The following is a 10,520-nucleotide window of genomic DNA, read 5'->3' as shown; positions in this document are numbered from 1 at the left end:
GGCTGCAGCGCACTTGCCCATTCCCTGCCTGCCTGCTCAGCTGCCCGTGCATCGGCGTCTACCACACGTAGATACGAAACCTGCTGGAAACTGTTATCCCTACCCTGTACGTGCAAATATTGGCAGCGAGCTGCACCAAGCATGCTAGGAAGGCTGCAGAGAGCTTTTTTTTTTTAAATTCCATAGCGTTGGGCAGCGTGCCCTGAACCTCTGAAAAGCTGGAACGGATCTCATCAGCTTGGCTGGATTATCGGATGGGACCTGGAGGTAAACACCAGGCACGCGTCGGCCGCGGACGCATAATGTCCCTCATAAACCCATTACACACGGGCAACATCCAGGTAATCAGAGATTTAAATCAGCCTTTTCATTCTGCTGCCGGTTCTTTTTTTTTTTTATTGTTATTTATAACCTGTCCTGGGCAAAAATAATAAGTAAAACATGAAAAGGCAACTACGAGTGACCCTGTAGCCCAAGCGGCGCTGCGGTTTAATGTCGCGGGGATTTGCATGCTATCAAACTATTCCTGCCGAGTCCAAGACCCTGGTGCTAATTTCCAGTAAATTTCACGCTTGATGTCTCCCCGTTGTGGGTCACCGGCGGTTCGCCTAAATAAACCACTTCCAAATGGCTCCTCCATCTAAATATTCCAGCCAGTTTTTATAATTTAATTTTGCATTATGCTGAAGAGCCTTCTGGCCACACAGAGCTCGTCGGGGAAACCACCGCCACCAGCGCCATACGCCTTTATTTATGTTAGATATTTATTTATTTTACGGCTCGAATTAGACCTCCTAGGCCGACTAGGAAAGAGGTTGTTTTTGGTTGTTTTTCTTCCCCCCTCCTCCTCCACTAATGTCAATTTTCAGCATAGCAAGAGCTGTCTCTAATCTTTTCCTACTCATTACACACAATTTTGGAGTCATTTTACCCACAGTGCAGTCGGCTCCTGGCAGTGTGTTTGTGTGCACTGAGGGGTGGCATAATTGTTTATTTTCCCTCCCTGCATAATCCTCAGCCTGCGCTGAAACCAAAACTGCAAACAACTCCCCAAGGAACGGCGACTCGTGCTACGCACGCCCCGACAGCCAGCACGACGCAGGGAAATACGGGGACCAAGATGCAAAAGGCCATTGCCTTTCCCCCCTCTGCCGCAACTCTCTACTCCTCCCACTTACTCCGGAGTAAGCAGGGGTACACAACGTGGTGTGAGCATCCTCGTAGTGCCTTTTCCATCTCGGGCTTCTAGTCCCAGCTCCAAAGCTGGGCTCAGTTTCTGAGGAACCCAGCAAAGGGCACCGGCAAAGCTGCCAGATCTCACCATGTAGGAAGGCAAAATAATATTTAATAGTTACGCTCGCCCCTAAGTTGTGCGGTGGGGAAAGCAAGTGCCTAAGGGAGAAACCACCCTTAAACAGCTATTTTCCAGAGGGAAGAGTTTTGCCATCTTTTGCCATCTTCCATCTTTGCATCTGTTGCTTTGTGCCCCGCTAACGACGCAGCGGAGTGAGACGGCTCTGTCGCCCTGCGAGCCTGCCCAGGGCAGCGACTTCCCCGTGTCGGCGCCTCGGTAACCGTTCTTCTGCATTTGTTAAGTGCCACACGCAGGCAAGAGGCCATAATCTTTTTACTTATTTGAATTTTATAGTATCAATCTCACATTCTTCGCACTTCACAAAATTTAAAGTAGCAATATGCGGTGCAAAGAGGTAACTGCTGGTATATTAACTGAGCAGTTTTATAACTGTTCGCTTCCTCTGAGCATCCCTACCACCCAAAGAGTCCACTGGGAGACGGTCCTGGACAGGACGATATTACAGCAGGAAAAATCACCAAAGACACAGTGCTGACTGAATATGCCTGCTCATTTTTGATATGTGATGTTGATGGCTTATCCAGCCCCACTTTTAAGCTGAGGCAGAAGGATATAAAGCTCTCCGAGCAGAAAGGTTTTCCTGAGATTAGAGTTTAACTAGCCCGGGTTGGCAGCTGTAAATGTTGTGAGCAACCAGATCACTGTTAACATCCTGTTACCTGCTCTCACTGCACATGAGACCTTCTTGGACTCAATGATATTCAAGGTTTTCTCCAACCTAAATGATTCTGTGATTCCATGACCTGGCCAGTTCCTATAACTCTATATGAGGGTATGAAAATACAGTTGCACTGCCTATTAGGGAAGGAGCTCAGCATCAAATGCACACCTTGCATGTTCTGGTTATTCCTGCTACGTGCCTATTAGAGACGAGCCAAGGGGAGGAGAGGAACGAAACTCTTCGTCACCACAGCTGCCACAGCACAGAGCACCCCTTTCCTTGTGCAAAGGTCACAACTGGCTCTTGTGCAAAGATCACAACTGGCTCATGAGAAAGCCGGGCAGAGCGCTGCCGTGATTTCAGACGGCCACGGAGGGGAACAGCAGCAGTGGCCCGAGCAGTAAAAGACAAGGCACGCTACAGGACAACACCAAAATGAGATCAAAACAGATGGTTACCTTTCATTCCACCAGAGAAGCCTCTCCAGTTAGCAAAGACCATGAGAGGCAGCCCTTCTCTGTTGAAGTCGTTGATAGCCTGCGCAGTCTTAAAGGCCGAGTCAGGGAACCACACCTGCCCAGCCTGTTGGATTATCTGTTGGGAATAAAAAATAATAAAACTGCTAAGCCTCAAAACACGTTAATGTAAGAGCTGGCATAAAACCACAGAAGCAGGCGCAACACGAGCTGTGAGGTGGAATTGCCAATGAAGGACGCAGCACAGGAAATGTTTAGGGTCTGCTTGGCCACATGAAAATCAGGACAATCCTTTTGTCACTACCATCAAGAGAAGAACAGAAATGGGATGGAAAGCCTGATGCTCTGACTGCTGTGAGAAGGTGAAGGAGAGAGAAAAAGGATACATAGAGGAGAAAAACCCAAAGAGATGAAATCAGGCAGAAGAAAAACAAAATGACAGAGCAGAAGGACCACAAAACACTATGGTCACTGCAAGAGAACAGGGAAATGGCTATTTTTGCTTGTCAGATCTCCTAGGCCCTAGTGGCTGCCCCTCACCTAAGTCAGAAGAGAAGCAGCAGCGCTGGGGAACGTGTCTCCTGGAGGAAGGGCCCATACAGCTGCCCACCCACCCCTGCCAACACCTGTCACATGTTAGCACCTCGCCAAGGAACAGCTACGCTTTTTGTCCCACGTTGGGGGGAAAAAACCCCATCAAAACAAGTGCTCTTTCCACAGAGACGCTTGCAGAGGACAAAGAAGCAACCCAGCACAGGTTCAACCTACCTTGGCTTCAGAGTCCAGGTTTGCAGGATCAGCAGGGATGCTGAGCTCCACCGTTCTCGTTTCTACGGCAACTACTCCTACAGGTATTCCTCCCAGCCTGGTAACATGAAAGACAAATCAAAATTCCTATTTCTGCTGTTACACAACGAGACGTTTTGTCCAATTTGCATCAAAATACTCAGGAGAGACAAACAACGCAAGCAAATGGCAGAAAAAGTCTTTCTGAAGAGTTCAGCACGTAGCTGGAGAATTTCAGAGCAGAAGTTGCAGTCCTCAAAGCGAAATCTAGTGCTAAAAACTAGCACATACCCCAACTAAAAATTAAACAGGATAAACTCAGATTTGGAATATAATAACTAAATCTCCACTACCCCTCACCTGCCACCACGCAGATTTTGATACTGATGGTCTCAGCTATGAAAAATAAACGCAAAGACCCAAGGCTTCCCGAGCCCTGGCAGCCGAGGAGATACACCCAGAGGCTGCATGGCGGAACAGCGCTGACGCCTCAGCCACGCTGAACCTCCACCGCTCACAAGAACTCCCTCTCCCGAGAGGCGCAGGGGACAGGTTTGGGTTTGCCCACCCATCTCCTCCCCAGAGCCTCCGCAGCGGGATGGCTTCCCGCGGCATCCGACGGCTCCTTCACACAAAAGGCATCTCGCCGGCGACGACAGCCACTTACTGCCAGGACGGGAGTCCCAGCAGAGCCTCTGCTCTCTCCTCAAGCACCTCGAGCCGGACGAGCCGCGCCGCAGGCGGGAGAAGCGACACGGCCCCCGTGCACTGGGGGGCTGAGAATATTCCCATTTGCTATGATTAAGGGTCTGCCTAGAAACCCGTAATTGCAGAAGCCGTCTTAAATCGGTAACTTATAACTTCTATATTAGGGCCCATGTGACCTAATAAAGAACATCTTTATCCAAGTATTACAGTTATTTATTGAAGTTGAAAACAGCTCAAAACAACTTCTGTTTTCCATTATACTTCATATAAATTTTATCAGGCTAGCACATGAAGATGCTACATCTTGTTTTATAGTGTGTCCCTGGACAAGTTGCCATAGAATAATAAAAGACAATTTACAGCCAAGAGCACACATATTCCAAACATACATACAAAAGATGAGTTTTGGCAGCACTTACAGTAACAATCCCAGAAGAATACATTCCTATTTATTTTTTGTTTTTTTTCCAAATGTCACTGCTTTTGAACAAGTCAGTTCCATTTGTATTATATATACCTGTGTGTGAGAGTCCAAAGCAACTTGGAATTTGTCAGAAGGAAGGAAGTGGAAGCGAAGCTGAGCGTGGGCCTGGACAGAGAGCTTCCAGCTTTGCCAAACTACTGACTCCCTCCCTATCCCCCGGCACCGCTTAACCTGAAAGCCTTGTTGGGGAACCTGACAGTACTGGAGGTGAAAGATCTGCAAATAAAAGATTTTTCTTTGATGCAGACTTCTGCTAGGAGCTCAGGTACCCTGAACACCCCTCATGCACAGGCACGACTGTATCTCATTAAGTCTAACACCTGAAGCCTCCAGGATCCCGTTCAGACACTTCAATATTTTGGTTTCTTTTTTTTTTTCCTCTCCTCTCCTCTTGCTTGCTAACAAACAAACAAAAAAAAGGCCGACAATTAAGCAAAACCACTGACATGAATAAGGTGCTGGGAGTCTGTTGGAGGCAAGAGCATGAAGCTTTGTCTTGAGGGAAGAGCTGGAGTGGTGCAAGGAATGAGGAGTGACAAAGGACAGGCACGCTGCCTTTGGACAGCTCAGGCACTTGGAGTGGGAACTCAAGGGAGATAAATGCACTCTTTGCAAACGGCTTGTTTCTGAGAAGAGCAGACAATCAGAGCAGGAAACTCACAGTGCCACTGGGGGAGGGGGTGGGCAGAAAGCTAAAGGAGGAACTAGAAAAGAGGTGATGGAGGGGGTTTTGAGCCCAGCTCCGATTTGCATCTGTCAAAATGCAGGATCCCGTCTCCAGGCTTCTGCTTCCTGCCAGCTCTGAGAGTTCATGGACCCGCAACACCCAGAACGACCCGGGCTGCACATGTTTTCAAGGCAGGGGTCTGAATCTGGGGGCGACAGGGAAGGTTTTAGAACCCTGCACGGGAGCCACTTTGCAGCAAGGGGAGGGGAAGTGACTCCCCCTCGGGAGGAGGCGAGTGCCACAGGGCTCTCGGCACCACCAAAATCAACTAAGACCAGGCGTGGCAGGTGCTCGTTTGGAAAACACTGCGAGTTACACCACGCAAACCTCAGCATTAAGCTCTTCTCGATGCAGCGTCTCTTGCAATTTGCTCTACCTTTAGTGCAACTTTTCTTCCAAGTCAAATAAAATACAAACCAATAAATGGCACAATGTACCCTCAGCCACGTCAGAGCTGCAAGAAGGCCTCACTATGCAACCCGCACCCAGGGAAGCAAGTACTGCCTGCCCACATTTTTCCCACAGTCTCTCCTTTTTTGGCTTTTGTGCACGGTAAAGCTGTCACCTCCAAGCAAAACAGGAGAAACAATCAGACCGCGCTTCGTTCACATGGTAAAGAAGTTTCCATTGACTTATTTCTACTTACAGCCCTCAACTTTCAAAGGATGTTCTAGGAAAAAGCAGAGCATAAAGAAAACTTGATTTCTACACATGTCTAAATCGCCTCTTGGACTTTACCTTGCTCTTCCAACCACAACTGTCTGCGCCCAGGGCTGCATGATCTCCAGGAACGAGCCATTGTCAAAGAAACCACTTTGCCAGTGTCCTTTCTGACCTAAAGGGAAGGGAAAAAAATGGAAATATCAGAGGAGGGAGGGAAGAAAGAAGAGAAAATACCAAAGCAGCAACTGAAACTTGCTTAAAAATGCCAACCGGAGGATGTGGTGCTGTCTTTTTATTTATTTACTTTTAAATAGATCATAATACAAGGGAACATTAGACAGCTGAGTATTTGTCTGCCTTCAGCCATCATGTCTTAATTCATTTGCTAGCCTGCATAAAGACAGTAATTTATCAGCAAAAGCATCATTTATTGTTAAACGATGGGGTTCGGATAGCAGAGGGACTTCGCATGCTTTTAAACAAATAACTCTTTTTTTCAAGACACTGCAAACATTTGTCAAAAGGCAGTAAAGTCATTAAAAATGCTTTTCAAAATGCCTATTTCTATTTTAAAACTTACTTCACAGTTTTCTCTGGATTCTGCCTAATCTTCCTTTAATGAAAGAATGTTGAAGCAATTCAGGAACTGAATATAAAAATTTCTACAATCCTTTAAAACTAGAGCACACACCTGAGCATGTTTTCACACATTCTTTTAGAAAAACTGAAACGAAGTGCTCCCGAGAGCAAAAGCCTACTTGCTCCATCCACGTGGCACTTTCCAGGCAGGAAGGTTTTCCAGTATTTCAGCCTGGACCCTGCTCCAGTGGACAAGCAAGGCCACGATGAAGAGCTTTCCCTCGGACTAACTGCTCGTGCTGGGTTGGGGAGGGACAAGGAAGATCTGCAGAGAGCTCTTTCTGCAGCACTCCAGCCCGTAGGAGCTGGACAACCCGAACTGAAGGCATCGAGATGCTCTGCCCACCCAGACAGCTCCAGAAATCCCAACTCCCCGAGGGCACCTGCTTTCCACCGGGGCTTCACGACGCAATGCAACAAAAAAACCCCAACCCAAAGCCCAACCAAAACCCCTCCCAGCTTTACCCTCCGAGGAACGCTGGAATCTGAACAAGCACTTCTGCTTCTGCAAACCCAAGTCCAAAACCAATTAAAAGTGGAGATCCAAGCAAGCTAACCTCTGCTGACTTAAACAGGATGGAGAGTGTTTTATCAAGACCAAACTTGTAATTACTGTGTTCTACATTCCTTGCCTCTGTGGCCCCACCGTAAAATGTGACCATCCATTTCAAAATTATCTCTTTATCGTGAGCCCAAAGCTGATCGTTTAGATTCTGGCCTCGTGTCGGGCGTCAGTTTGAAGAATATCACGGCAATATCTCCTCTAATAAATGGCTTTAACTTTTCACCTAGGAGATATCTGCTTTAACTTATCACAGGGAATCATCTGCTTTCCTTAACGCTTCCACTAAATTAAAATCTGAAGTCACTCGATTTGGAAGCCAGTGTTAGCTGCACTCAGACAGCTGGATGAATTACTTGAGAGATGATGAAAAAATATTATCCAAAACCAGAAAACTTAGTTTATCACAAACCTCATTTTAGGCCCCCAAACTCATTAATAACAGCAGGCATAATGGGCACCCAGTTTGCAACTTGTACGTACAGCGGCTGGACAACCCCAAAAGCGTACACGGGGGTTCTGTGGTTTGCAGTGTTACAGATCTCCAAGCTCTGCACAAATACTGTGATGCCTTCAGCGTACAGACCCTTTGTATACAGACTTTTCTCCAAACCGTAAAAAAAACCAAACCTATAAAAGTCACTAAGAATTGTAGGTGTCCTCTAGTACCCAGAATTTACATGCTATATTTTTATATATTCAAATTCTTTAGAACCAAGCACTGTATAAGCTCTGACATATATTTGGATTGCAGACATAAAGCCTTGACAAACAGCCATGAAACAAGACGAATCACTGCATATCCTGCCCACCAAAGATCAACCTACTTGGATTTGGGCGTCCAGCCAGCATCCAGCGAGGATCATAGGGAGTCTTGGTAGGAACAAACTCTATGGTTCTATCTATAGGATCCTTGACTTTGAGGATAGGGACAGGGCTGTAGACACTCTAAGGAGAAAAAAGAAAAATACTGAAGGAAATAATTGTCCTGCGTGGCTTTGCAGCAGACCCCAGCTCTAAAGGACGTGCTCAGAGTTCTCTTTCCCCACGCTGCACGACCCTGCGACTGACGGGATCCCAGAGCCGTGATGAGACCTGAAGGAACTTCCAAGGTGCTCTGTACACTCTCTCAGACCCTGCTTTGGCATCACCAAAGCACTTCACTTGCTCCTGAACTTCAGGCACAGCCAGCGTTAGTGAGGGCTTCCAATTTAATGTTTGAAAGGTGACCAGGCCACCTGACTCAGTCTGTGCACTCCTTCCTGAAGGAAGGTGACCTGCGTGTTCTTGTCGCTACCTTCCTGGCTGCAGAGCAGCTCACAGGTACGCATCAGCTCCTACAGATTACTGCCTCGGACGGGAACTTTTAGAGTCTTCCCAGTAAGAGACAACCCACTGCTTACACTAAATCCTCCTGCCCAGACTACAAGGGCAACAGCCAGCAGAGTGATGCCAAAGTACCCAAGGCAGCGCCAGGCTGTCCCACATCCCGGTTCCTGCAGCGCTTTAAGACAAAAACTACTTTGTTTACTTCAATACCCTAACACTTACTGGTCTTGATCATGAGTCTAAATCTGTCACAAACACAGAAAAAACTCCAGAGATCAAGAGAGCCCCCCAGCCCCATGAACAAAGCAACGGGTGGTGGCACTTTGTGCCCCAGCAGGGCCAGGGATTACCTTTGGCATGTAGGAAAGCCACTGCAGAATAGTGTAGACTCCTTCGAAATCATCGCACACCGTGCTGTGCGTCACTCCGTTGTTGTGCATGATCTGGATCCCGCCCAGCTGGTTGTTGGAGGTATAAACTTCCCGTCCAAGCACCTTTGGAAACAAAACCCAGGAAAATCATCAGCAGATGGGATGTGACAAGGAGGTGTTGGCCAAGGAGGTACGCATGAGCCCACGCCTGCAGCAAGTCACGATCACTTTGACGCCAAAGGATGCCAAACCACTCACAACGGACCTTCCCGAGCCCTGCGTGCAGGTAAGATCTTATGAACCGTGATCTCCAAGAGGAACGATACAAGTGGGGAAACTGAGGCAGGGGGCAGGGATATAATGTGCCACTCCCTGAGCAGCAGTGGAGCCCATCTGTGACCAAATCTGCTGACCCGAGCTCAACTCACTAATTCAAAATTGCTCCAACTAAGACAACTGATAGGGCGAATCCATTTAAACCTTCAACTGGAGGTAAAAAAACCAACAGCGTGCAGAAAGCTGGGGACAGCAGAGACAAAGCCCCACCAGCTCCTTAGAGAGCCTGGAAAGAATAAGACTCCGACTGCTGGGCTTCTAATTCTCTCGCCTAGCTCCATCTCTAATCTCAGCCCAGGCATCGCAGCTCTTTTCTCATTCTCCTGCTGTCTCTTTCCATTTGCCCTCTCACTGACTGATACACTGATCTCTCGGTCACTCGGCTTTCTGCTCCACTGAGTCCATATTACTAATAACACCTCTGCCACGGCCAGTTTACCTCATGAAGGCAGGAGCACATCATTACAAAATAAACTCATAACTTTGACATTCTAGCAAATACATGCCGTTTGTTATTTTTATGGGTTGAGTCTTTCTAACAGACAGAGGGCATTACGCACCTGCTTCATTTAGATCTTAAAAAAAAAACCCCAACAAAAAAACCCCACCACCCTCAAACATACACGAACAACCTGCACTCCTCCAGCAAAAAAAAACCAGTTTTAGGAAGAAGGGGCACCCCAAGAGAGGAGAAGCCCAGAGCCCAAGGCAACCTGGTCCTGGATGCTTGGGTCTGACTTCATCCTCATCCCGACATGAGCACTCGGGACATAACTCATCTCACCCGTCATGAAACTCCGCATTTCTCAGGATTTGGCCCTTCGGGGCTGAAAGTAAGAAGATGTCAGAGGGATATGTAAAGAGAAAATTGGGATCTGGTTCTAAAATTGCACTGGAGCAACCAGCTTTCTGCCTGCACAACTTCAGTTAATCACAGCGGGGGTCAGGGAGGCACCGTGCCCACCTAAAGCATCGCCGAGCCAGCGAGGCACAACGCTGTCGTTTGCTATCTCTAAATTTATTTTCCTTTGGAGGAGAAAAGGCCCGGTGGTCCGGCCTTTCACAAGGACTAGATGATCCTCACAAACCTCCTCATGGGGCAGACGTCAGTCGGGGTTTAAGCACAGACGAAACCAAGGCGCAGAAGTTATGCAACTCGCTCTAACATTTAGAAGACCATGTAAGCGTCGTGGTTTTGCACTGAGATGGTCTCAGGTCTCCCTTCAGAGCTCAAACACCTTCATCTTCCACTAACAAAATCAGTGCCACAAAAAGGCACGGTGGAAAAGACGGCAGCGTAGATTTAGGTTCAAGGAAAAGAAAAGCACAGGCCTCCAGATGCCAGGCACAAGCCTAGGTAAATGCTTTCCACAGAGGAAAATAAAAATAAAGAGGATTTAAAC

General features: G+C 47.6%; 1 protein-coding gene across 1 annotated transcript in view; it reads right to left on the bottom strand.

Annotated features, from left to right (window-relative positions):
- LOC104275133 (acetyl-CoA carboxylase-like) overlaps nucleotides 1–8,904 on the bottom strand; it is a gene marked incomplete at its 5' end in the record, with an annotated part of 25,553 nt that extends 16,649 nt beyond the window's left edge. Inside the window, 5 exons of the mRNA XM_009871000.1 lie at nucleotides 2,495–2,630; nucleotides 3,281–3,377; nucleotides 5,956–6,052; nucleotides 7,909–8,029; nucleotides 8,761–8,904. Coding sequence (XP_009869302.1) covers nucleotides 2,495–2,630; nucleotides 3,281–3,377; nucleotides 5,956–6,052; nucleotides 7,909–8,029; nucleotides 8,761–8,904 — 595 coding nt within the window. The remainder of the gene's footprint in view (nucleotides 1–2,494; nucleotides 2,631–3,280; nucleotides 3,378–5,955; nucleotides 6,053–7,908; nucleotides 8,030–8,760) is intronic.
- Between the last annotated feature and the right edge of the window lie 1,616 nt (nucleotides 8,905–10,520).

Source organism: Apaloderma vittatum, unplaced genomic scaffold (assembly GCF_000703405.1).
Source record: "Apaloderma vittatum isolate BGI_N311 unplaced genomic scaffold, ASM70340v1 scaffold23936, whole genome shotgun sequence".
Lineage (NCBI taxonomy): Eukaryota > Metazoa > Chordata > Aves > Trogoniformes > Trogonidae > Apaloderma > Apaloderma vittatum.
This window is presented reverse-complemented; position numbering and strand designations above follow the sequence as displayed.